The sequence below is a fragment of the Xiphophorus hellerii genome, chromosome 3 (genome assembly GCF_003331165.1).
Source record: "Xiphophorus hellerii strain 12219 chromosome 3, Xiphophorus_hellerii-4.1, whole genome shotgun sequence".
Taxonomy (NCBI): domain Eukaryota; kingdom Metazoa; phylum Chordata; class Actinopteri; order Cyprinodontiformes; family Poeciliidae; genus Xiphophorus; species Xiphophorus hellerii.
Genome location: NC_045674.1, coordinates 11155916 through 11183164, shown reverse-complemented (window position 1 = coordinate 11183164; position 27249 = coordinate 11155916). Strand labels below are relative to the sequence as shown.

Below are 27249 nucleotides of genomic sequence, written 5' to 3'. Positions count from 1 at the left end.
GATGACGTTCATTGTGAATTGGTGCTCTGCAAATAAAATTAATTAAATTGAATTTATATTACACCCCTAAATATTTATGAAACCTCATCATACCATCCTCACTCATGATTTAATAAAGGCTTTTATTTGCACATATTTCTATTTCTTATTTGTTGTAGAAAATCTATGGAGTTACAGTAGGTTCCTTTCACTATGATAGCTATCACTATTATTGTTGAACAAGGATATTTTTGTAGTTGCTAGTTGCTAGAGTTGTAGTTGTATGACAGAACAATTTTCTATTCTGGATAAAGCTTCTCTCTGTCTGTCTGTCTTATGAATCAGTTAAATCAAATGTTATCCACAGTAGTGGAAGCAGTGAAAAAGCAGCAGGGCTTGAAGCCTGCGGTCAATAAAAGCTAATATTGCTACACAGCTGTGAAAAAGGCTACACAATACAGTGATGCTTAACACAAGGAACATTGAGTGAAATACATTTTGTGGTAGTTTATGACACCTGTACCTGCATAAAAGGCCCCACAATTTGTTTTTTCATCTGCTTTATTAAGCCACCAAGCCCAGAGATCCATAGTAAAGCATGTTAGTGTATTGGTAAATACAGCATTGGAAATTCAAACCCAAAACAAATCTAAAACTGGTTGATCCTTCAAATTTGATAAAAAGAAAGCCAACAGTAATTTTTTGTTTTGTTTTACCAATACTTTAACAATATCAAGAAATATATATAAAACAAAATATGTTCCCACCACCGAACATTTATATAATGTAAGTTTTTCATCCCATACAATTGCTCTTAATAAAAAAAATGCTTATAGTGCAGCATTTTCTTTTAATCATAGTTTAAAAAAATATCCATAGAGATTCAGAAGCATTACTGTTAATGTTTGTGCAAAGGCAAAATATTTGAAGGGAAGATCTAAGGCTCTGTAGCCTCATCAAGCCAACATAAAAATTATTGGCAGCAGGAAGGTGAGCATCAGAGAAGCAACCAAGCCAGGAGAAAACCCAGGAACACTAGAATAAAAAGAAAATAGATGATTAAAACATTTTAAAATATTTTACATTTCATATTTTGTCTGTCTATTAGATTATCTGCATTACAGCACTAATTGGATGTCAAGTATTTATTTTAGTATTTATTTTCTGGGATAGTTGTGGTTATCTTACTTGTGTAAGATTTGTATTTTGTTATGGTGAAACTATATTTGACGCTAAATCTCACCCTTTTAAGAAACATGGGCCATTCTCCCAATTTGTAGCACGAGCTGTGATGTTCATTGGTTGCACTTGAGGACACGGTAGAGAGTTTCCATTAACCAGAGGAGTGACATCTACCAAAAGATAAAAAAATAGTAACAGTAAAAGAAAAGGTACATTCAGTTTAATCACCTTGACAAGGTTTTTATTTTTAAACAATCCTGACTTTTCACACCCACTCAGCCCATCGGTCCTATCCCAAGATTTCTGGAGATCATATCCATCTCATCAGTGTAGAAGAAGGTGTTTGACATATAACTGTTTAGTCCACACAATGGATGAGTCAGCATTGTTTCAGTTACCGATCTCTAAGAAAATTCTTTAAGAGAACTCAACATTATGAGTTCTTCCTACTAGGACTCATAATGTTGTTTATTTATTCCAAAGGAAGCTATATTTATTTAAATACAGTCACATTAAACAACAGTTTACTGAAGAAGCCTAATTTTATTTGAGCATTTTCTAATTTTCCGCAATGGTTTAAACATCTTCAATTTTCATTCAGTCTTGTTTTTGTTTGTCACATAAATAAAACCTCAAACACCCAGATGTTCTTAATAACTATAGCAGTGTTGTGTTTGCCCAAGTAATGCTGCTTTTTGCATCTACCCTTTTTATTAAATGAATATGTGACTTTTATGGGTCTTTAGTATGAAAGCAATATCATACATGCATTTAATTTACTCTGAGCAAAACATGCCTACTTACCTTCAAAGCTGAACATGAAGATGGCACTACCTCCCTTCAGAAACTCCCTGGTTTGCAGTTCTTCCAAAAATGCAAAATAGCTGTACCCAAATAAAATTCCACCATAGACTGACTCGTCATTTTCATAAAAAACTATGCTTCCATTTTCACGAGGGTTGGCCCACGCACCGATACCTGTTTATATAAATCATTTTTAACACAAGACAAAGAAGATATTATCACTTTATTAGAGATTTCCCTTACAGTAATTTCCAAGTTTTGTAGTGCACCTACCATTAGAGAGCTTGTGAGTTTTGCGTGTAAGTTCACTCGATTGCTTTGACATTTGCATTTTCATGTTAGGGGTTTGGTCTAGCATTTGGAAGGTCACTTGTTTTTGTAGACAAGGCCATTTCAGCTGGTCATCATTGTCACCAGACAAGATTTCCACGTACATTCCAATGAATGCCTGGTAGAGTCCAACAACTATCCGGTAAGCGTAGCCCTCTTTGGAGTACTGCCGTGGACTGTATATTGCAGTTCCAAAGCTACTTGTGTTTAAAAGTCTCTCTAAGTCATCAATTTGCAGGGTCACATGTGGACACTCGGTCTCAGAGAGATTGATGTCATCAATGGAGAAGCCGCCTGTAGAGCTTCCTGCTCCTTTCCGAACCTCAAACACCACCTGAAAGTTTTTGGTGGCATTGAGAGAAACATGATGGAGCTTCCAGTGAGATGTTGGTGGACCTGGGAACAATGTTTTTAGGTCACCATGATATACTATTTAAGTACCTTGGTTGGTGCACATGTAGAAATGCATATTGTCAAAACAAAATAGAATATAAAGGCCTTTATTATTGTGAAAATATAAGATACTTAGAGAAATTGCTAAAAGCATCCACAAAATTTCATCGGCGATATTACCAGTGATCTGTCCCATGAGGCGGAGAGTTCCTGTGGTGTCATGCTCATCCTGAAACTCTCTGATCCAGATATTAAGTTCATCGGACTCATTTCCACTGTGGAAATAGTAAAACTGCAGACATTGGACTTTACATTCCCTTTTAGTGCTCATGATTTTGGTCCCAAGCCAAGCTGAATCTCCCACTTGATCTGATGATGTGCTAGCATGGATGAAATATCCTGTTTCCTGACCTAGAATTATAAGGTTAAAACAATTTGGTAATATCTTTCTTTCATCAATCTTAATACATATTCAGCTGAAACCAGATATTTATAAACATTGTCTAATCAGACACATTTTTTTCTCAATGAGTCATAGTGAGTCAGATCTTTCCTATTTGAACACTCTTTATTTCTAAATGTCATGTTAAAATTTGTCCTGAAGTTAACCTGCAAATGTATGCTGATGACACCATTGTTTACACATCGGACAAGAACAGTATTGAAGTCAGTGAAAAGCTTCAGAACAGCCTACAGAGATTATCATCATAGCTAAATGATTCTTGCTTAACTCTCAATACAAAGAAAACAAAATTTATTTGCGTTTCAATCAAGAAAACGTCATTACAGTCCTTGAATATTCAGATCAATGGGGACCCTATTGAGCAAGTATCACAAGAAAAAATATTTAGGAATAATTCTGGATGCTCAGTTAAATTTTAGGAGCCTTGTTTTTCCTATGGAGCTACTGTCTGGTCTCAGACTACTCAAACTATACTCAAACCATTAGCAAGTCTCTATAATTGGGCTGTGAAGGTTTTATATCAAAAGCCAATCAGATTCCATCATTGTCACATTTTGGCTAAATTTGGCATTTTGGACTTTTCTGATTTTATAAATTATAATCTTTTAAAATTGATTTTTAAGTGTTTAAATGGATATGCACCTACACCATTAAGCAATTGCATACAGAGACTGCAGTTCAATAGCAGATCTAGTAGAGCAGCTTCAGATGGAAATTGTAAGGTCCCCTTTCGAAGAACCACTTTTGCTCAAAGTGCTCTGTCCGTGAGAGGATCTGCAGTTTGGAACTCACTTCCAGTTGATTTAAAGTCTGTAACCAGTTTTAGTACGCTCAAGAAACAAACAAAACTCTGGTTATGTCAAAAACAGAACTGTACCCATTTTTAATGTTTCATGTTTCACTGTTTGTTTGTAGATGTCGCCAACATTATGCTGATTTTAAATGATTATCATTTTTACTTTTAGATGTACTTTTTAAAAAGCCCATCTAGGGACAAGTGCTGCGAACTAGCTGTTGCTATTGCACTATGACGCAAACATGAGACTGCTGTTTTGTTCAGTTTGTCTATGCCGATGTGTGTCTGTCAATATCAAATAAACTCAAATAAAAAATAAATAAATAATTAGATACGTTTGTCTAAAATGTTAAAGTTAGTATGCAATGTCTAATTCGCGAATTTAAAATCACATATGTAGTGATGTCTAATTTTGTTTTATTTTATCAAGTCATCTTTCTCTCTCGTTGTTCCTGAATTCAGCAAATAGAAATAATTTTGGTATTCCCCACAGACCTAAACATTAAAAACAATATCTGATTTGATGTGTGGCAGTGAGAGAAAAAGAGACTATGTATCTTTTTATGACATGTAAACAGAAATATGATTATAACTATATATCATTTCACATATTTACTCTAATGCAAATATAAATCAGATATACATGAACATGCAATTACATTTACTTTTGAGTAAATTTGAACTTTATTCTGTGTCTGATAATTATGCTATGTACAAACAATTTCATGTTTTATAATATAAAATGTAATGAATATGCTTACCATTTTCTCCGTTTCCAGCAGGCAGAGTGGTGTGGTCAGTGCTTGGACCGCTATTAACTTGTGTAACCACTTCCCACCCACTGCCACTCTGTGCACAGCTGTTCATTTGGCTCATTTGGCACATCATCCCATTAGAAAAGTCACAGAAAAACATAAAGGCAACTGTGGAATCTGTTAATAAAATATTTTGAATATTTAAATCTTTGTGTTGACCAAAGTTTCATTTTTTCATTATTCATTATTCAAGTTAGCTAAAAGGATAGATACATGCTACACCTTATATCTAGATCAAATAATACTTTGGGTTAAACCTATCAGCAACTTCTTCCTTGAGTTCAGTGAGGATCAGGGGTGCAATGAAAAAATCTAATTGTCTTTATGGCACAGTTTTTAAAAAAATCTTTATTTTATATATAGATACATATACGTATGTATAAAGCTTTAAAGTGCCTTTTTGTTTTCAATTGTAACAGCCAAAAGTTTGAAATGCCACAGCCTCCCTATCTCTTTGAGACATTTTTGCACTCATTCACAAAAATTGTGCGCACTTATGAATGAATACACACTTTAGCACATAAAGTGTAAGTCTTTAGGTTTTATGTGTCTATATAAGATAATCTACAATTCACTTTCCATTGTTTTCTTCATTTTCCACACTGTAGACATGTTTTATTGTTGTGCTTACCAAAAAAGCACATGTTCAAGGATTATTTACCTCAGATTTACTTAATTACATCAAATATTTATTTCCATATGTAAATGGAAGTCTGTAATTGGAGGATTCTGGCGTTCAATTACGTTAGCTTAATTCTACATTGACTGTGTTTAAATTCATGAGCTTGCAAAATTTTATGCATCTGCATGTTTTTCCATTTCACAATTTTCTCTATTTAGAGCTAAATCGTGTTTTAATAGAAAATCCATAAAACTCTTTGTACTGTACAACAGTATACAGTACTGCTGTGACATTGCAGTGCATGTTTCAATATTGCCAAAAAATGCTAAATTATTAATGTTGTGTCTTTGCATAATATTTACTTGATCAAACAATGCAATATCATCTTATAACTGAATTCAATAGTATGTATTTTCCCAAAAGCTTAACTAATTTAGTTGTTCCAATTCAAAACAATTTACTTAAAATGCAATGAAAATTAGCTTCATGAAAGTCCTGATAATTCCTGTAATACATTAGATATTTTACCTCTATCACAAGTTTGACATTATGTTGTATATATATGCACAAAGACAAGTTTGACAATAAAATCAATTTCTTTTAGTAATTTGAATAATCAGTATTGTAGGACTTACTGCATTTGTAGAGAAGTTTCAACTTTTGAGCATCTCGAGGACTCATATCCAGTCTTTGACCAATAACATTTTGGAATTTGGGGTCTTTGGTAATAATCGTAGAACCATTGCCATTGCTTAATGCATATTTGCCAGAGTGCATCACTGACAGGTAGTCATATGACACATTATGGGTGTCACTCAGATCACTGCCAAGCTTCTTCAAAAAAACTTCTTGTCCTAAGAACACAAAAATACTCAAATACTGAACACAAGATTTTTTAAAATGGAAATAGACTTAAAAATAAATTTTGTTAATGCCTGACTATTCATAATTAGACATTATATATTAGAAATGCAAAATAAAAGTAATAAGTATTTTGCATTTCTAATCCTGCTACAAATCTACAAAGTGGTTGAAAGATTTACTACACACTTTTTGTACAAAGTACACAATCAAACTTCCTCAAATTTGCTAAAGCTACATGTAGCACTGAGGAGATATCATACAGAATAAGCTATGTTGACCTGACTTATTATTTTTATGTAATTATACTTCCAATCTAGCAATTACAAAATGTTTTACACCCTTATTTCATCAAACACCTTGTTGCAGCAAAATGGAACAAATACACTGTAATAAAATGACTAAACCTGCTATGACGTTGTCAAAGTTTATCTGCACATAGTCGTCCCTGTCATGCCTGATTTCTTCATGGTAGAAGCCAAGAGCATGAAGAATCACATGTTCAACAATAGCAATGTGATCACAGCCTGCATGAATAGAGAGCTCCTGTCCATTTTTGAATATTCGGCCAACATATGACCAGCACCTAGAATAGAAAAATTACAGACTATTGTCAGAAACGGCAGCGTGAGTGCACATATTATCGTTTTACTCTATACTGGTCATAGCTAATAAGTGAATATACACTGATTATTATTTCTCTGTCTATTTTTCATGTTTTTTTTAATCATTGTGAATGTATTATTCCTGACACAACACTACACACAAATGTCAATTTGAAAAGTATTTTCACATTTGAAAATAAAAGTTCTGATAAGTAGCATTTATTGAACTTTGCATAAATATGCAAGACATACATACCCAGCTAGGTTTTGGAACGAAAGGTAATACTCCTCAGTATCCCTTGGTTTAAAGTCAATGCATGACTTCACCCTGAACTGGTCAAAAGCTCTCAAGATGACTCCTTTAGCATTCAGGTCTTTTGTCAATTAAAAAAATAGCAGTGGAGAAGGAACAACAACAAAGACAGTTACACTCTTTAAAAAATAAAACAAAACAAAACAAAAACAAAACATTTCACTTTAGTCTGCATTATTTTCCTCAAGGTGTGGTTACTACTTTTTCATGAATGTTCTGCTTTCAATAAATGTAATCCTTTCTTTCCTTACCAACTAACCAACACGCAACTAAAGAGATGTAATATACATATGTATATTTTAAAGTCAGCCAATGAAATTACCGAGGCTTTTGTCCAACACGTAGGGAACTGGGGATTTCCACAAACCGGATCCTCCTAAAATAGTACTTCTTGCATTCTCTGGCACCTGAAATAATAATCATACGAGAAGAATTCATGTGACAATTTTTGTAAAACAATGTTTAAAAAAATAAATAAATTCAAAGTTTGCCTGCAAAAATAAGAATCTTACCTCGTGTATGTCATCAACTAACAAGTCTAAGATAAAACATAAAAGTTAATGATTATTTTAAAGTAAAAAAAATAGGAACTAAAAGGTAATAAATATCCATTGTACAATTTGATGTAAAAATAGTTTTTCTTTTAAAAGAAAATCAGTTTTACCATCTGTGGTGTTCTTGTTCTCAATGTCTGCAAAAAACACAAAATGACTCCTTTGGAGATCATAGTATGTAAAGACCAAACAGTAGAATTTATAAAATAATATGAAAAAACAAAACCAAGTATAACTTACCAACCATATCTGCTTCTTTCTACAAAAAAACATACATATAAGAATTTAAAAAAATATCATATATAAAATCTTATAAGAAACAGATAAAATATGTTTCTTTCTTTTGGAAAAGTAGCTGTATTTTTCTAAATTAGACTATAAATTATAGCAAATAACATGCACTTCAATATATTTTTTAAAAGTTCAAATTTTTTGCCTTAACCAGTTTGCTGTTGTGTTGTGAGTCATTCCTGGAATTTTTAAAAAAGTAAAAACGGGCCTTTTTTCTTCTTTAAATCAACAATTGTTTACAATGAATAAAATGCACATAGAGAAAGTTAAATTATTATTACATGTCTTAAGGAATGACTGAGAAAAATTCAGACAAGCTTAGAGTTGATGAAAATATAAAGTTAAAATAAATTTTTTTAGATGCAAAAAGGCTGCTTATAGGAAACTTAAGGATGCAGACAAACATCCTGAATATGTGATACAATGTCGTGAAAAACAGTATCTTGTAAAAAATAAATATACAACTGAATCATCTTATTTGAGGTTTGACACATAATCCATTAATTTAACTAGATGTTGGATGTTTTGGTTGACTGTTATGGAAGATTCAACATTACATTTGTGTTTTTAAGATTTGCAGATAATTTGTCTAAAATATGTTAAAAGAAAATCCATGAATTTCAGTTTATAACTCCTACTACCTTTTTGTTCTACGTCTTTCTTTTTAAACTTAAAATAGATTACATTCAGTCAGTAACATATGGTAGCTCACATAAAAGCATAGATACTTACGACGCTCACGGCGAGGGTGGATGAAACCACCAAGCAGACAAGAAAAATGCTGTCTTGCATCTTCTTAGCTAGTCTTAGCATTGCAGAGACTGGTTAAAGAAATGCAGGCATGAAGACGTTGGGTAAACTCAAAAGCTCATCAACAAAATAATATCAAATCAAACCAAAAACAGACATAAGGGCTGTACTGAGACTCAGACATTTATATACAAGGTAAGCAGATGGCTAAAGAGGAAGCGCTGGCAGTGAATCAAATCACAGTTGCTTGATATGAAATTCATTTTTTTTTTTGTGAATAGGGGGAACCAATACAAAAGGGGAAACTTAATCTTGGGATATAGTAGAATTAAAATATCGCATGTTCTGTAACACAACCTAGTCAGTAGAATAAATAAAGGGCAAATACCAAACCAAAAACATAACAAAACTGAAAGATCAAGACCGTATATAACGCTCAGGTATGTCTTTTGCAAACTAAGAACAGAAATCTGAGACCACGATTTGCCCAATCTCAGCAAAGCTGAACAGTCAAAGACTGGAAAAGTTTTTTGATCAAATGAGTCTTCAGTCAAAATAATCTGCATCAAGAATCTGAATTTGGCATAAAAATGAAAGGTGGGCAAGGTGGTGGTAACTTTTTAACTTAGTTAATGAGTACAAGTAAAACATTGCCACCACATACTTTAGTATTACTGTTCATTCCTTTTTGACCAAAGTTTATCCCTCTTTCATTTGATACTTCCAGTAAATAATGTGAGGACGTGGGTTTTCTGTATATGTATTTTGGTCTACTTGGTCCCTGTGTCTTTGTGTCTCGTTCCCCTGATTAAGCCTCAGTGTATTTAACCTCACCTGTGTCTCCTGCTCCTCACTGGATCCTTGTCATTGTTTGCCTCCTTGAGTTTGTATTTGTGTCTCGTTCACCTGTGGTTCCTGGCATTGTGTACAACTTTAAACTGCATTAAACTATTTCTCCACCTTATCCTGGGTCTCGCAGCCTAAATCTTCATCATCAACACACTCACTTCATGACAGATAATGCACTATTTCACAAAGCTCAAATCTTTGAAAACTGGTTTCTTGAATGTGACAATGAGTTTGTTTGCCAATCCCCTAATTTCAATGTAAAGGAGTAATGCCTTCTCTAAAGTTGTAGCATAAAGACTTTATGGCCTAAATGTTGTAAACCTAGTTATAGCAAGGTTTGCCTAGGAAAATGGGAGATAAGCAACAAATATACGCACATATATAAAACTGGTTGGTACTGAGGACAAAGACATTTTTTACACTCAAAGCAAATGCCTAAATAAAGAAGTGTTTATCAAATGTAAAAAAAATAATTCCACTTTATTGTTACATTTTTCTATAATTATTTGTCATGTATTCTAACTTCCCTAGGATGTCTGTTTACTGAATTATATATCCTCTTTTGAATGATTTTAACCTTTAATTACTTCTCTAAATGTTTCCAGAAACAGAACTAACAGAACCTTGACATTAAAATAAATATACACGTATTGAATATAGATGTTGACAATTTTGTGAATCTGTAATAAATGTGTCAACAAATACCACGCATTTAGTTGAACCTTTTTTTTATTCAAATGTAGCACCAAGAACGATTGTAAAATATGCTACAGACGGACAATTTAATGCAATTATGACATCTAAATATTGTAAATTCATCATAATTAGCCTGTAATAACAAAATCAATGCACCAAAAGAAACTCTAGCTTCAAATAAGTATTGTCTAAACAATGTTCCAAAATAAAATCTAAATGCTTCAAAGAAAAATCCATCACAAAATGTTGATATTGCTGACAAATGAATTTCAGGATTACACTTTGAAAACAAACAAAACTGTTTTAAATTGTGACCCACATCTACTCAAAAATAATTGTTCATGATGCTTGCCTCTTTTACTCATTTTAAAAAAACAACATAAAGTACTTGGAAAAAACAGAGGGATTTTACTGATGGTGTCGATGTAAAATAGGAAACGTGAATGTGTGCATCACGGCACCAGAAGCATCGCAGCCAGAATGAAGATGAGGAATGGGTAGGGCGCCACAGCAGCAGAGAATCCATGTATGCTAGAAAAGTAAATAAATTATATATTGTAGATTTTAAGTACTTTTCAATAGTCTTGGAAAAAAGACATATCTATGTACCACACCATTTACTGGAAAATTATGCAATAATGCCAACAATACGATTATAAATTATTGAGGTGAAAACGGGAACTTCCCATTGACACTAAGCAGTTTACTAAACAGGGTTAATTAAATATAAGTTAATATGCTATGCAATGTATTACTGTGATGTTTTGTTGCAAATAGTTTATCACTAATTTGCAACCGTCACTCACTGTGAGCATTGGCCTTCATCCAGGTTCGGGGGAGGATTTGTAATGTCCACTGGTCTTAATTGAGGACATGGAAGAACTGATGCAGTATTTAGTGGAGTGAGATCTAAGGAAGGACAGTAATTACAGAAAGAAAATGCAGTTTCAGTTAGTTGAAAATTTTCACCTTTACAGAACCTTTTCAACAAATCACCAGTTTCAATGCACTGGTATCTTGATGTCATTGTTGATGTTATCTTTTTTTATAGTAACTGGTATTTATCAGTCAATTATGCCTTAATAAAGCTTTCAATATGCCTTGTATACCAAGTGTTATGACTGGGTTTCCAAAATAAATAATACAATACTATAAGCATTATAAGTTGGTATTCTTATAATAATAAAAATACTGTAATGGTTTAAGAATGAATTTGACTTCAAGTGTAAAAGTGTACATCATATGCTACTTCCCTCCCATCCCCGCCAATTTATTTGAAAATTGAGTGTTTTATTCAGACTTCCCCCCCTTTTTTTATACAAATAGCTTTTCTGTTTTTTTGTCATGGTAACAAGAAACAGAAGTGTATTCCACAGTAGACAACAATCCTAATGAAGATAAAATGTGATCACAATGTCATGGCCAGTATTCATTTTATTCAGACCTCTACTTAAAATTAAAGCAATTTTTTTTCAACAAGTCCATTGTGTCCCTTTGATCCTTTAATGATCAGTTGTTTTTTTCAAACTGGAACCTTTTTGTTTTTACTGAAAGCAGGAACCCTGAAGCATAACCTAGTGAAGTCAAGATACCTGAAGCTTCAAGAGAACACATATGTACAATCATAGCAATGACACCACAGTGCTGTGAAATTCAGTGTTCTTTCACATTTATTTTTAACAAAGAAAAACTTAACTTGCCTTCAAAGTTAAACATGAAAATAGCACTTCCTCCCTTTATGACCTCTCTGGATTGCAGATCCTCCAAAGTTGCAAAATTCCTGTATCCATAAAGAACTCCACCATAGACTAACTCGTCATTCTCATAAAAAAGACCAGTTCCAGTCTCACGAGGATTATCCCAGACAATAGTACCTGTATATATGAAGAAATGTATGATGAACATGGGATATGGATTGTGCGATTTTACTTGGAATATGTTATTTTGCCATAATTTTCCTATTTTTTCATAAACATACCGCTAGAGCCTATGTGAGTCTGGAGAGAAACAAAGCTCTGTTGTTTTGACATTTGCAGTTGCATGTTGGGGGTTTGATCCAGCAATGTGAAAATCATTTCTCGTTGCAAGCAAGGCCACTTCAGCTGGCTATCATATTTACCGGACAAGAGCTGCACAAACATTCCAACATATGTCTTGTACAGAATTGCTGCAACTCGATAAGCATAGCCTTCTTTGGAGTACCGTCGTGGGCTGTATATTGTGGTTCCTGAGGAACTTGTGCTTAATGTTTTCTCAATTTCATCAATCTGAAGGGCCACGTGTGGACACTCAGTCTCAGAGAGGTTGATGTCATCAATTGAGAAGCCGCCTGTAGAGTTTCCCGCCCCTTTCCGAACCTCAAACACCACCTGGAAATCTTTGGTGGCATTGAGAGAAACATGTTGGAGCTTCCAGTGAGATGTTGGTGGACCTACAGGGGGACATTTTGAAAGTTTGTTGAATTATTTAAGCAGAACTGCATGAACAGGTGAAAATGCATGTTGTCATAACAAATGTAAACATTGATAGTTTTTAAGTTAGTTTTTGTTAGTGTTCATACGCTACCACTGATTTGTTCCATGAGGCGAAGAGTTCCTTTGGAGTCCTGTTTATCAAACTCTCTAATCCAGATGTTCAGTTCATCAGCTTTATTTCCAGAATGATAATAGTAAAACTGCAGACACTGGATGTTACAACTCCTACTAGGATGCATGATCTTGGTCTCGAGCCGAGCCGACTGTCCCTCCTGACCTGATGCTGTGCTGACATGCATGAAAAATCCTAATTCTTCACCTAAAATGATACAAAAGAAGATACTAAATCTCGTCCAACTGAAGTTGACGTATACTGTATTGTGACTGAAGACATTTCAATTCTTCTGGGGTAAATAATATGTTCATCTTACAGCTTGAGGAAATTACAGCTTTGCAGTGGAACAAAGGGAACCAAAATAAAACACCTTTAATTGTTCAGAGTCAAAGATTTGTCGACACGATTGAGACATAAAAGTGTCCGTCACAATTCTGCTTGACCAAAAAAATAAATGAAATTATTAGTATAATCAGTTTGTGGGGTAAATTCTCCTGTGTCATCATTTCCACGAAGATGTATCATGTGTATGAATAGTTTTCATTTATTTTCTTAGAGTTAATTAGAAATAATATGTAGGACTTACATGTGTCAGAAAAGAACATAAATCTGTTGGATTATTTACAAAATAATTAAAATTTCAGGTTTAAAATATATATATTTTTTAATAATAATGATGGTTATTCTGAAATAATTATTTAAATCTTTGTTTAGGGAAATGAGAAAAACAATGAAAAATACATTATATTACATATGCTTAATTGTATTCAGCAATTTGTAACAAGAATATGGTATTTATGTTTGTGGTGCAATCGGTGGGTTGCCAGTTTGATCCCCACTCTGCCTGTCTCTATTGTTGTGTTCTTGGGAAAGACGCTTCACCCGCCTCACCTGCTGGTGGGGGTCAGGGAGCCTGGTGGCAGCAATGACTGACAGCCTTGCCTCTGTCAGAGTGTCAGACCACTGGAGCTACAATTCAGTAGCTTCCCGCCATCAGCGTGTTAATGTGGACATGACTGGGTGAATGACTGAAGCTTTTTTGGGTCCTCTAGACTTGAAAAAGACCTATGCTAGTACATGCCACTTGTCATTTACCATTTAGATTTGAAAGCTTACCTTGATCTCCATTTCCATTTGCTAGACTGGTGTGGTCGGAGCTTGGACCCCCATTAGCTTTTGTAACCAATTCCCAGCCATTCCCACTGTTTGAGCAATGATTCATTTGGCATAAATCCTTATTAGAAAAGCCACAGTAAAACTTGAAGGTCACAGCTGAATCTGAGAAAGTAGAAATATGAATAAGAGATTTTTAATTGGCAACAGAATCGATGAATAAACGAGGACAGTTTGGTCGATATTGTCCTGTAAACATTACTGTATTATTATTCAGATAAAATATCAACAGCTTTTATGACATACAAACTATTTAAACTTTAGAAATTAAAAGAATAGAGAGATGATAAATCAACTTCAGTTGTTCAATTCTACTTTAGACTTTCATCTTCAATGAAATCACTTTAATTTGTCTAAAACAAAAATTGCTTGTTGACTTTAAAAAAACAAATTCTTCCACAAATGTCTATTGGAAGCTAAACTATGCAAAAAATAAAAATATATCTTCTAAGTAACCAAATTGGGTTTGAACTTTGAAAAGTACAATTAAACCAGTTAAATTGAGATCTGTAGACAATGAGCCAGTTTGATTTCAATAATTTTAAAATGTTATCCCTGCAAATGACCAACAATCTTTAAGCACTTACTGCATCTGTAGAGAAGATTCAGCTCTTGAACATCACTGGAACTCATTTCCACTCTTTGACCAATCATATCTTGAAATGTTTGATTTATGGTAATAATTGTAGGGCCTTTGCCATTGCTGAATGCATTTTTGTTGTAGTGCATCACTGACAGGTAGTCATATGGTCTTCCATGGGTGGTACTGTCTTGATTGCCAACCTTTCTAAAATTATTCTCCTTACCTGGATGACAATGAGAAAAACTCATCATTAGTACAAAATTGTTTTTAGAAAAGAAAATAAAGATAAATGCTTTAAATTTTAACTAGCTTGTTAATGAGTATACATTAGACATATTCAACAATTTGTAGAAAAAAAATATGTATTTAATTACTGAACATATCAAAGCAGTTAAAAATAAATAAAAATGCCAAACCTGCTATGATGTTGCTGTATTCAATCTGCACATGATTGTCTCTGTCATATCTTGATTGTTCATGGTAGAAGCCAAGAGCATGAAGGATCTCATGTTCAACAATTGCAACAAAATCACAGTTCTGTCCAATGGAAAGTTCCTGTCCATTGGAAAATATTCTACCAACATATGACCAACACCTACAAAGGAAAAGTGATTATCAATGATTGTTGGATTAAAATTTCTGGTAACACTTTTAATATGAAGTTACTCTAGAAGTTGTCTTGAAAGTCTAATGCCAAGTTTGCATTATTTTGCAAATAATGATGCTTTACTGCAAAGTTGTCACTTTTAATGGACTTTTAAGGCAACTTTTAGAGTAACTCTGCATTTAAAGTGTCATTATTTACTAAATGACACTTCATGACAACAGTCATAGACATTCATAAAGACTCCTTCATGTTCATGACAGGTTTTATGTCATGTTTTTGACAGTGCCACGTCAGTCTCATGCACACCCCGTCAAATAATGTTTTACAAAATTTCCTCTCTTCAAATGACCTATTTGTCAAAATATATTCAGTACAGATCATATCTTCACATAAAACGTTTCACAAAGTGAAAGAGTATGTGAGATGGTCTTTGTTGCATTGTACAATTAATACATATATGGACAAACTCTGCAACACAACAGTGTTGTTTACTTTATTTCTGAGTTTGTCTTTCTACTTCATCTTATCTTCAACCATAGATAAAATGATTATCTATAGATAAAATGATTATCTATGGCTGAAGTTCAACCATAGAAGATTGACCTTCCCACTGCCAAGTTAGCACAAATCTAATACAATGCAGGGTTCTTTATGACAAATGAAAAAAATCCCTGATATAAAACCAGAATTTTAAAGTCCAAATTAAACTCTGCTCATCTTTAACTGCAGAGATATGATTTTATAATATATGACGCTATACATTTATGATATACCAGGAAGGAAGGACTAATAAAAATGAATCATCATGTAATAATAAAGATAAACTCTAGCTAATGATGTTTGCAACCTCCCAAAACTGATAGTGTAGTTGGCATCATTACATTTCAAAAGAAGCATAATAAAATGCTGTTTATCTTTTGAAACATATCATACTGGTTTCAACGTAACTGATTTGAACCAGCATGGTATAATGTTTACCAGTGCAGCTTTCAGTCTGAGCTTACTGAAGGTTCATAAATTAAAACTGATCAACTTTATTCTTAGAGCAACATTTTTGTATGTTAGATTTCAGATTATATATAGTGACAGATTTATGTCTACATTGACATTGATAACTGTCATTTCTACTACTTTATAACACACTTTCTGTTATCTATCCCTAATAAATGGTACGTTTCCTGGGACAAAGGTGGTGACGGTGGTAGAAGTTTAACTGGTTAAAACCCTCACTTTGTCTAACTCAGTTGTGTCCTTGTTCAAGACACCACCCACCTTGTCTGCTGGTGGTGGTCAGAGGGCCCGGTAGCACAGATGTATAGCAGCTTCACCTCTTACCCCAGTACAGTTGTGGCTACAATGACTTACGACCATCAACTTGTGAATGTGTGCATGAATGAATGAATGACTAAATGTAGTGTAGTGTCATCTGAACTTGATAAAGTGCTATAACAACAGGCCATTTACCAATCCATTTGGGTAGATTTTATATATTTATTTTTATTAAGCATAAATGTTATTGGAACGGGAAGTAGGATAAATAGCTAAGTACAATTTCCAAATTACTAGTGACATGTTGTCAGGAAGTAGCACAAATACAATTTACTGAAATGAAGCTTGAGTCATGCGGTTATAAATAATTTAGTTTCCTGGTTGAAGTTTCATTTTTCAATTTAGGATAGGTTGCATTGGGAATGTATTTATTTGAAACTAAAAAAAGGTAGGAAGCAAAAAGGAAATTGTATACATACCCATCTAATTTTTGAATGTTAAGGTAATACACCTCAGAATCTCTGGGTTTGAAGTCAATGCATGACTTCACCCTGAACTGGTCGAACGCTCTCAGGATGACTCCTCTAGCTTTCAAGTCTTCCATTTTACATGAAAATAAAGGAAAAGATCATTTTATTTCAGATAATACATTATGTAATGATTCTAAGAATAACTTTCTAAAGCCATTAATTTGAATATTCTGCAATTAGTTTGTTTTCCCTTTGCAATAACTGTGAGGCAACAAAGTTTTATTGATACTGATCAGTAAAGTCTAAAATTATTTCATGATCCCTTAATTGCCTATACAATTCTACACTTACAATAAGACAATCCTAAGAATTTGAATACACTAATAGTCACAAATATTCTGGTAGGAGTGAAACAATATATTTACCAAGGCCTTTGTCCAAAACATAGGGGACTGGAGAAGTCCACAGCTTGTCCCCAGGAAGAATGCTACTCTTTTGAGCATTTGAAGGCTGAGATATCAGTGCATAAGACAAAAACATTTAAAACCCCAGAATGCATTCAATTACACCTCACTGGACTGCCTGCAAAAATACTGAGCTTACCTCCCGGATATCATCAAGTGTTAAATCTGAGAGAAACCATAGAAGTTAATTACTATACAAAGATGATTTAAAATGTATTGTTAGTAGTAGGGTGACTTGAAAATCTCACCAGAGTTAATTTACCAGAACAAAAACAGTTTACCTTCTGTGATGTTATTTTCGCCAACATCTAAAAAAAAAAGATTTCCTGTTTTGAGTTGCCAATAATTGAAGACATCACTTGAAATAATTGAGTTTTGTTATTTAACATGAAAAAAAAAATGCATGGGAGAACTTACACACTATTTCTACATCCACCTGAATTCAAACATAAAAAATAATAATAAATAAATAGAAACTAAAAAATATGAAAATAGATGCTACATTTTATAGGACAGCAGCACAATAAACAAGATACTTACCTCTGGGATGGAGTGTGCTGATGAAACAGCCAAGATTACCATAAGAAGGATGTAGCTTTTTATCCTCATGATATGTCTGTATAGAACCTAAATATTGAAAAGTTTTAATCAAGGTATTCCTCAAAGCCAGACAGTCCAGTCAGCTGGGTTACTGTGCCTCTCTCTTATTTGTGTGGACCTTTAATAGCTTCAGCTGCCTTATATAAAACAGCTTAATTTCCCACATACAAACTTAATGATTGATAGAGAAGCCCAACGGATTTCCTGGATAATGTTTTATGGATCATATTTGTATAGATAAAAAAAAAATAATAATTCACCACATACTTTCATTTACATTTTGTTCAGCCAACAGAACTAATTTTAATAAATAAAAATAAAATTTTGAGAAAAAAAACCCCTCCCAAAAAACTGCAAATTTATTTTCTATTTAGATTTTGAAGTTTGTACCCAGATTAGTTAAGAACTTATTGTTTTATGGTGATTCCTTATAAAATCGCAATCTTAATATATGCAGAATTTAGCATTGAAGATACTGGTTTGCTGTAAGTTAAAGATCATGGCATATTGCATCTACTAACGCAAATCAGAAAATACACCAGTAGGTGTGTCACTGGACTGATTTTTTTTTTTCTTTTTGTGAAATGCCTTGAGATGGCATGTGTTGTGAATTGACATAATACAAGCTGAGTTGAATACTAAAACTTTAGAAGCTGCAAATGATTTCACTTTTGGAGGCAAAGAATTAAGACTTAAATTAAATTGAGAATGAATATTTTTGCATTTCGTCACCTTCCTAAAACTGGCCTGAGTCATTTTCTCCGAAAAGTGATTTTGGAAAAGAAAAGAAAACAAAAAAAAACTATTAGGGAGGTGACGATTTATAAAAGTGTCTCAACTAATACTGTTTTACGATAATGTGAGAAGAAAGTCAACGCTTCAGTTCTCCAGCAGATGGAGCCAAAGGGTGTGTAATATGATAAATTATTGCAACATCAATTGTGACTGTAAAAGACAAGCGGAAGCAGACCGATCTCTGCTTTCGTAAATACTCCGTCGTTTACATTGATTCCCTTCCTTCTGTTTTTGTTGCAGTCATAATCAACGCATTTGCTGCTAAAATGGCTCTCACATATGAGGAACCACAACCAGAAAGTAAGTTTGTTAATATTTATTTTTGATGATATTGATATTTGTACTTTTTGATGGAGGCATTTCATTCATTCCAGACTTGAACAGGTACTAGATGTTTTTTGATGTATCCGATTATGAAACACACATTAATTTATGTGTTATACATAATTATTCTTCTTAGGTTAGTCTCACAGTATTATACTAAAAAGGGACAGTAAGTTAGAAACTTCTACTGCTCTGCAGTGTCCAGGCTGCATAGGCCTGAACACCGCAGGCTGCATAGGCCTGAACACCGCAGGCTGCATAGGCGGCGGTTGACTTTTATTTCACACATTATAGCGTCAAAATCCCTCTGTTTTAAGTTCACATAGAAGATGTGCGTGTTTGTAAAGTATTTTCCTGGTTTCGGTTTAAAACTTTCTTAGAAGGTTTAAAACCTTCTAAGAAATGCTTTTCACTGCGTCATTTATCCGCCCCGGCCTAGTTTCAAAAACTATGTGGTCTATACATATTAAAATTTAAAATTCATATTAAAATATTAAAATTTTACTGCTCTATAGAGGACCCATAAATTGTATTTTTCTACCATTACATATAAAGCGATTGCTGTAGGCTACTACAAACGTGATTCAAATCCTAGAATAAGAGAGAAGGTTTGAATTGGTTTTATATGGATCAAAGTAATGAAAAATAAATATCTTTTAGATAATACTACATATGTTTTTCATTCTACAGTATTAGAGTGCATTCTTAAATTTTCTCAAAGGTTTCACTTCCTTTGTGTGAGCAAATACTGTGAACGGCAAATAAACATCTCAAATGTCATCTGAAGGCAAGTGTCTGAAATATATATTCAAATCACACAAACCACAGAGAGTTGCATTTTTAATAACAGTCCAAATGTATCCTATTTACAATACAATTACAACATATTCAGTTAAAATAGCTTAATCTTTGTCAGGAGGCACAGATAAATGCAGAGTCATTAACTTTGTAGCAGTCAAGAGCAAACATGTGGCAATGGGACATTTTCTTTTGAGCAGGAAGAAACCTTTAGCAGAACCAGTTCAGTAAATTTAAGCCATCTGCTTTAATTTGGAGATAAGAGTCACTATTTAAGCAGCACCTTATATCCACTGACCATCAGTTTCTACTAATTTGTACTCAACATATGGTGCAAATGAACTGATATTGTTAATGTTTTCTCTTAGTGTCATATTTTTACAAGATTTTCCTCTACACTTTTTTATATTATACACTTTCCGAATATTAAGATGATGCTTTTGAATGTTGTTGCTTTGTGATCTAACCCTAACCATATTATGTTTTAATCTTAAAGGTGGCAAAGGCATACACACCCAGGAAAGTGGGTATGTTTATCCATTGTCTTCCCTTTTACTTTCATTTTCATAAATGCCAACATTTTTAAATTTAAGCTAATATTTTCTGTACTGCGTGTAAACACATTTGTTTGTCTGTTACAGTGATGCAGGTTTCTCAGCTGACATAAAGCACGTCTTCAGTGACAATTACCAAGACAACATTCCTGGATGTGGGCTGACAAATGCAAATAAAAAGAGTTCTGTGAGACCCATGTTTATTGAAGCAGAGATCTCTGAGCTGACAAAGAAGGAAATGCCAGTGGTGTTTGAGCCTAAGTACCTTGTGTCTACCGGGAAAGAGTTGGGTGAAGCGAGAAACAGGAAGCAGTCAAGCCCTGACCTGGAAGAGCAACCATTTCAAGGAAAGATGGACAGAGGACTGAAAGAAGTGTTTCCTCCATGCCGCCCGAGACAGAAAGCTCGCAAAAAAATTCAAAAGAGTCATCCGAGGGTTCCAGGAAGAAGAAATCCTAACCGCCACAGCACAAATTTAAAGTGGAAAACCTTGATTGGTGGTATGAAGTTATAAATCTTTTTTATATTTCTATGCTCAAAGTTAAAGAAATAATATGCATGAGAAATAAACACACATTGTATTTCTTGTCTGTTTTCACAGTGTGTTGTTCCATGATGACAATGCAGTTAGTTGTCTGTGACGCATCGGCTGGTATGTTCTTAAAAACTTTTCAATATAGTGCTTTTTTAACTCCACTTCAAACCACCAGAAACATTTCACTTACAAAGCAATAATTATTAGAGCACTGATATATTCGTCTATTTTAAGTGTAAAATTGATCGTCATTGAATAATGCAGGTTCACTACTTTCAATAAAATATGCTAAGGTTAATGAGCCAATCATTAATTAAAGTTGGAAAGCTAAAACTAATTATGACTTAATTCAAACCTTCAGGATTTGACAGAAAAATTCAAAGATTCTATCATTCACTCTTACCTTTAGAAAAACTAAAGTATTATCTTATGAAGACAGGAAGAAGCCATCTGTGTGGATAGGCATGTATTCCAACTAGAGCGGGAATGTCAGTGCCCAACGGTGAAAAATACAACAATAATTTCCTCTACTTCACTATTATAAAAGCATCAAGAAGTTTATTTGTAGCCAACAATAATGAAGCATCTAATAAAGGTAGTCGGTATACGGCATGCAAACTGATGTAATATCAAGCCTTTTATATTTTAATCTGTTTTGATAATTGTTGATTGAAATCTGCATTTTATAATACAAGTAGAGTTTTAAGAATAGTCCTTTCTATCATCTGTGGCTGTCATAGATTAACTGATCTCTCATTCCTAACAAGACTTTGCTGCTTTACTCTCCAAATTAAATAGCAAAATAACATAACACCACAAACTATGAGACATTTCCAGTAGCAAAACATTTTTTTGCATAGCTTATATTCTTGTTTTTGTTTAAAAAACATATGTTCTCCAAAGAAATGTTTACTTTATATTTATGTATTTGTGTATTTAAATGTGTTTTGCCAGATCTGAAGAAAGTAGAAAAATTACAAGATTTTGTTTTAAACTTGTTACTCTTAGAACTAGTACAGGCCATGATAATCATCATAAGATTTGTCTTATTTTAACATCTTCTTAACATGAGGTTGTTAACATAAAACCAAGAGTTTGAGTAAAAGGGTTTGTTATTTTTTTATCTGTTAAGTCACTGTTTATTTTCTCACGTTGGACCCACAGGCATTTGCTTCACCTGCATGGATAAGGCCAGATGTCCAAACCTGATAACAATATATGTGAAAAATGATCGTCTGGTCTATGACAGACCCACTGAAGAAGAAATCCCAACGTGTTCTGGAGCCCCTCCCATCACACAGAACTGTTTTGTGTGCTGGTCTCAGTCAGACGTGAACATCTACTGTCCCAACAACATCACAGCATTTGAGGCTGAGGATTGCAATGGCTCAAGAATCACAAACATCATTAAAGGGTGTAAGTATTTCATAAAGCACTTATGTATTATGAAGTACTACACAAGTGCATGAAAAAGAACTCAGCTGCAGTTCTTTCCAGAATATTTTAAACTCCTTGAGCATTTTATATGTTGACATATTTTCATCACAGACAGACTAGAGCTGCCCAGTACATCAAACTGAATTCATTATCACAATATCAGTACTTGTAGTATTACAATCACAAAGGGCCACTTGGATGCAATATTTGGTAGAATCTCATATTTCAAGTGTTTTGCTTTCTCATCCTGTATAATCTCTAAGGTACTTTGCCAGTTGAATTAACTCTGACTTAAATTAAATTCAGTTAAATCATATTAATTAAATCCCATTTGTAATAATAAATAAAACAAATGTCTAAAAAATTAGGCTTAAAATAAATCAAAACTATTATTGCATAAGTACGGTAATATAAGGAGTCTGAAATTTTTATCTAATCTTCTTTGCAACATAGCTCAAGGTTACGGAAGAGGATTAGGGCCACCGAAAAAAAAAAAAAAAAGAATTCTGAGATTAAAGTCTCAGTCTAGTTAATCTCAGAATTCTGACTTTAATCTCAGAATTCTGACTTTAATCTCAGAATTCTGACTTTAAAGTCAGAATTATGTGTTTTTATTTTTTTGGTGGCCCTAATCCTCTTCCGTACAAGGTCAATCAGCTTAGATGAGGAGTGTCTTTGTATAAATCTTACTTGAGATTGTTAACTGGTTTTAGGTCTACACTTTTTTCACTTATTTCACTTTTTCTGTATAGTTTTTATCTCATGTTTTAGACATTTATTCAAATAATATTGAAATGCAGATGTGTTTAGAATGTTCAAACCTTGAGGACTCGTGTCGATCCAGAAAGCTTTGAAATTTCATCACAGTTTTGCCATTTTAAAGTAAACTGAAAAATATATGTGATATACCAGTACTTATAAATTCTAAAGTCAAAACAAAAGTTATACCTTGGGACTTATATCAAATGTTCATATTTCTTCTGTCAGGAGAAGATTTAAAAAAAAAACTCCCTTCCTCTCTTGTCAACTCTTTTGACCATTCATCTCAATTTTATGTTTTATTTTTTGCCTTCAGGTGAAGAGCAGCAGAAGTCTTACCTGGCACCTAATGGACCAGCTAACGAAGCGAGTATGTACAGTATATGGTTTGGATCACAACACTATTGGGCTTTGCAGGTCATTGAAATTAACTGTGATAATTGTCATAAAAGCACAGTTTTTTGGTGCTCTTTCTTTTATTGCAATGTGGCAGAAAATAAAGGGTGACAATTCTAGTTGGCTGTAGGTTTGGAGTAAAACCACATATAGCTGGACAGAGAACTGATACCAGTACGTATGGGTCTTTCTCTACCACTGAGCCCTGAGACAGATAGCAGGGCTGTCTTGATCTGTTGAGAAGGTAGTCAAGCAAAAAACAATTCAAAATGCCTTTGAAAATCTATTTAACATCTAGTTTTCATTCTAATACTATTTACTATTTTTGCTTCATTTGTAGGTCGCACTCATTTACTTACTGGACTCATGGGTAGTGTTGGTATGTATTATGGATCTTGTTGGTGGGATAAATTATCAAGCCTTTTGTTTTTTGTTTGACTCAACTTGTGTTGTCATTTTACAGTTGCTGTTGTGATGCTGCTCTGAATCACGGTGATCTACATCATGAGTGTGCCTGGTTGTGAAGACTGAACCTGCTATTATTTCATCACAATTTGTGCTTAAATGCAACTTTTATTTTCAGGTCTGGAAGAATGAAGATGGTTGGTTAAATTTTCCATAGAGTTGGATTTTTAAATAATTCTTCTTAACATTTCTGTTAATTTTCTGATATTTTTTGTTTATACGTTTTGTTTTTTTAGTTGTATATGTATAATAAACTCAAAAATCAAATAATCCCAAAAATAAAGTAAGTTACTTATGATATTTTTAATCTCTAACTATTTACAGTAACATCTTTTTGTATTTGTTAACATTATAGGAAATGTGATGAAAGCACTAAAGAAAATCCAGGTAGAAACGGCTCCCATAGTCACTATTACTCCCTTGATTCTGTTTTTGTTGCTTGCTATTTTCCACTTGTGTATTTGCTTTAAGTCTTTTTCTTTGTAGTTAACCACACTTATTACTACTGCGACTTACTAATCAATCAATTGCCAAGTCAATACAAAATCCTTTAGGCTAATTAATTTTTAAATGCATGCTAGTCTTAATGACATATTACTGTTTGCAATTAATAAACAATAAAAATACATCCAACATGATACAGTTTTGGTTATTTAAAGCTATCGTGGTTTTAGTAGGTCAAAATTATATTTATATTGCCCATTTTGTTGAGTCATTGATTAAGCAGAATGACCACTAATGAGAACAAGATACTGTGTGGGCAGATATCACTGTTCAAAAATCTGGTTGTTTGAATCATCAGTGAAGCATAAAGTGTCACAGCTAATCTATTAAACCAGTCTCTGAATTCTGACAATGCTTTTTTTTTCCCAGTTAATTTTCCCCAAAGCATATTTTACATTACAACAATATTAACAGTAGCTCAGAAATACTTTGATAGAAAGTGATTAGACCGATAAGAAGACGCTCAATGGACTGCAAGTTTGCATTTACAATGAGGTCAAAACGTTTATGAGTTACAAGAGTGTTGTGTAAATAATTTTAAGAGTTGATGTGAAATGGAGTTTCTCTTGCTCTCTCTTCCTCATTCTCTCTTTCTCCTTCTCTCTCTCCCCCCATTTTTTGCTCTGAGGAACAACTTTTAAAACCTACAAGGTTGTAATAAGTTAATTGAGTTAACTTGCAAAACCTATTTATTCTTGAGATGTAATCATTTTCTACTGGACTAAACACATCAATGCATTCTTCCTCTCATCACCTTCACATACCCAAAAATAAAACGCCTCCACGTGGTGAGGCTAAATGTTAAACATAACTTCCTGTATTAGTCAAAAACGTACCAGATAGCTTTGGCAACAACAACTGATCATGATTCGTGCGATCACCAAGCCACTGGCAAAATGTAAGTTATTTTTTCAGTTTCTAATTAGTTTAGCTTGAACAAGTCACTGAGAAACCTTGTATTTTTGCTGAATTTTAATTTTCTTTTACTCATCGTAAGCCTCAAAAACAACTCCTGGGAAGCTTAGGTGGTTAACCAAAACCCCCAGCCTTAAATAACATTATGAATGCAACATCCCTTTTGTTCTGGTCTGAATGAGATTAACACATTTAGTATCAACACTTTTAACAGTTTTCATTCAAAGCTTTTAACAGTTTTCATTCAAAGCTTTTAACAGTTTCCATTCAAAGCTTTTAACAGTTTTCATTCTCGGCTGGCATTCCAAGAATGTTCAGGTATTCCACAGTTTTTGACTATCAATATTTAATCATAATAATGATGTGTTAATGTCAGATGCTAGAGTCTTTCAAAATTATTTGCTAAATAAATATAGGATAATGCTGTATCAAATAGAAGGTGTGTTTAGAATTATTTACACATGTTTTAAATGTTAGTCTTGATATCTACACAATCAAAAGACAGGAAATGTTTGCTACATTCGTATTTATTGAATTTATGAAACAGATCCATCTAAATATTAAGTAAACATGCTAAGGTGATACCTGGAACAGAAATGCCAATGGTCAACACTTTGTATCTGCTTTTGATAAAATCCAGTAATCACATTAAAGAAACTAAACATGTATCTTTCTGATTTTCCATGTTCTTTTCAGGTAATAAAACACACAAGAAACTTTATCCTCTGAAATATAAACCTGTGCTACTGAACATGTCCACCACATGTATTAAAACGTTATGACAGCAGAAGCAGCCATTACAGAAACTCTATAAGTTGCATCATGCTTTCTGAAATGGAGGGCAGAAAAAGTGCAGTAGAAGATCTGAAAAGACAAAATCACAATAATTTATTTTGTAGAAAGCGAAAGTTCAGATTAACAATTATAAATCCCTGCCAGTTAGGGATATTAAATCTAGGTTCACTGCATATATAAATGAAAACCATTATTTGTGTAAGTTATTCTTTGTTATCCAGTTCAATGCAGTTTTATTGTTTGTGTCACTATAAAAACCCTATAATTGTGTTTGACTGAATTTTATTTTGGAGTGTACCATATTGCTGTCAGGACTGTTATTATGATATTAATGTATTTGGAATTTCTTAAAAAGATATAAAAGGATGTTTATAGACAGAAAGTAACATGATAGACATAACAAAGTCTATTTTGTTACAATTCTTAAGTAATTTGGCTACTTTGTCGAATTACTTCTCAAGTTTCTTCAGCAATTTAATATATACATTATAAATTAATTATTATAAGTAGAAATGCACATTTATTTCTCTTACAGTGTTTCTTTGCTGTCTGGTAGCAGTGACACTAGCTACTATCTGTCATGGATCTGCTGGTATGTTTGTAAACGCTTATAATCCCTTATTTTTATTTAATTGTTTAAAATGATTGGCCATAAATTGTAATTACCCTTGTTGAATCAGTAATGTATTTTTTTAAACAGGTTTATTATTATCTTTTAACTTTTACTCAGTGAACTTGAAGCACACTATGTGTTTATATATCGTCATTTTATCCACGTTTCTCTAGATTCGACGACACATGACTGCTTTACCTGCAGGGACAAGATCAGATGCCCAAACATAGTGAGGATTTTTGGACCTCACGACTCTCTTCTCTTTGAAAAAGAACCTAAAGAAAACATTCCAAATTGTTCT

General features: G+C 33.3%; 3 protein-coding genes across 6 annotated transcripts; 1 reads left to right on the top strand and 2 right to left on the bottom strand.

Annotated features, from left to right (window-relative positions):
- Positions 1-522: 522 nt before the first annotated feature.
- Positions 523-8950, bottom strand: LOC116716808 (meprin A subunit beta-like). Its single transcript, XM_032557669.1, has 14 exons — positions 8741-8950; positions 7958-7976; positions 7828-7854; positions 7676-7701; positions 7486-7570; positions 7107-7224; positions 6653-6831; positions 6020-6238; positions 4709-4879; positions 2869-3099; positions 2239-2691; positions 1966-2139; positions 1223-1331; positions 523-1014 (listed from the first exon to the last, which is right to left on the bottom strand). The coding sequence occupies exons 1-14, from the start codon at positions 8819-8821 to the stop codon at positions 936-938; spliced, it is 1971 nt and encodes a 656-aa protein (XP_032413560.1). The 5' UTR covers positions 8822-8950; the 3' UTR covers positions 523-935.
- A 1279-nt stretch (positions 8951-10229) lies between these two features.
- LOC116716810 (meprin A subunit beta-like) lies at positions 10230-18194 on the bottom strand. Its single transcript, XM_032557675.1, has 14 exons — positions 17999-18194; positions 17876-17894; positions 17740-17766; positions 17598-17623; positions 17420-17504; positions 17004-17121; positions 15065-15243; positions 14653-14871; positions 14009-14170; positions 12869-13096; positions 12282-12734; positions 12004-12177; positions 11110-11212; positions 10230-10834 (listed from the first exon to the last, which is right to left on the bottom strand). The coding sequence occupies exons 1-14, from the start codon at positions 18065-18067 to the stop codon at positions 10756-10758; spliced, it is 1941 nt and encodes a 646-aa protein (XP_032413566.1). The 5' UTR covers positions 18068-18194; the 3' UTR covers positions 10230-10755.
- An 818-nt stretch (positions 18195-19012) lies between these two features.
- On the top strand, positions 19013-24759 carry LOC116716827 (uncharacterized). 4 transcript variants are annotated; one of them, XM_032557706.1, is made up of 9 exons: positions 19013-19153; positions 20472-20502; positions 20617-21029; positions 21131-21181; positions 22229-22480; positions 23577-23630; positions 23997-24035; positions 24120-24148; positions 24240-24759. In XM_032557706.1, exons 1-8 carry the CDS (start codon positions 19120-19122, stop codon positions 24140-24142), a joined length of 897 nt encoding a protein of 298 aa, XP_032413597.1. In that variant the 5' UTR covers positions 19013-19119; the 3' UTR covers positions 24143-24148; positions 24240-24759. The 4 variants fall into 4 exon arrangements, 2 of the variants coding, with proteins under 2 accessions (XP_032413597.1, XP_032413596.1); XR_004338637.1 differs by having other exon boundaries at positions 23577-24035; XM_032557705.1 differs by having other exon boundaries at positions 24120-24759.
- The last annotated feature ends 2490 nt before the right edge of the window (positions 24760-27249 follow it).

Coding starts and splice junctions, on each gene's coding strand:
- LOC116716808 (XM_032557669.1), bottom strand. CDS start 8,821: ATGCTAAGACTAGCTAAGAAGATGCAAGACAGCATTTTTCTTGTCTGC. Junction 7,702..7,827: donor GAACAAGAACACCACAGATG/GTAAAACTGATT, acceptor GTTTTATCTTAG/ACTTGTTAGTTGATGACATA. Junction 3,100..4,708: donor TGCTGGAAACGGAGAAAATG/GTAAGCATATTC, acceptor TTATAATTCTAG/GTCAGGAAACAGGATATTTC.
- LOC116716827 (XM_032557706.1), top strand. CDS start 19,120: ATGGCTCTCACATATGAGGAACCACAACCAGAAA. Junction 21,030..21,130: donor GTGGAAAACCTTGATTGGTG/GTATGAAGTTAT, acceptor CTGTTTTCACAG/TGTGTTGTTCCATGATGACA. Junction 23,631..23,996: donor TGGACCAGCTAACGAAGCGA/GTATGTACAGTA, acceptor CTTCATTTGTAG/GTCGCACTCATTTACTTACT.
- LOC116716810 (XM_032557675.1), bottom strand. CDS start 18,067: ATGAGGATAAAAAGCTACATCCTTCTTATGGTAATCTTGGCTGTTTCA. Junction 17,505..17,597: donor CACTTGATGATATCCGGGAG/GTAAGCTCAGTA, acceptor CTGATATCTCAG/CCTTCAAATGCTCAAAAGAG. Junction 13,097..14,008: donor AAATGGAAATGGAGATCAAG/GTAAGCTTTCAA, acceptor GTATCATTTTAG/GTGAAGAATTAGGATTTTTC.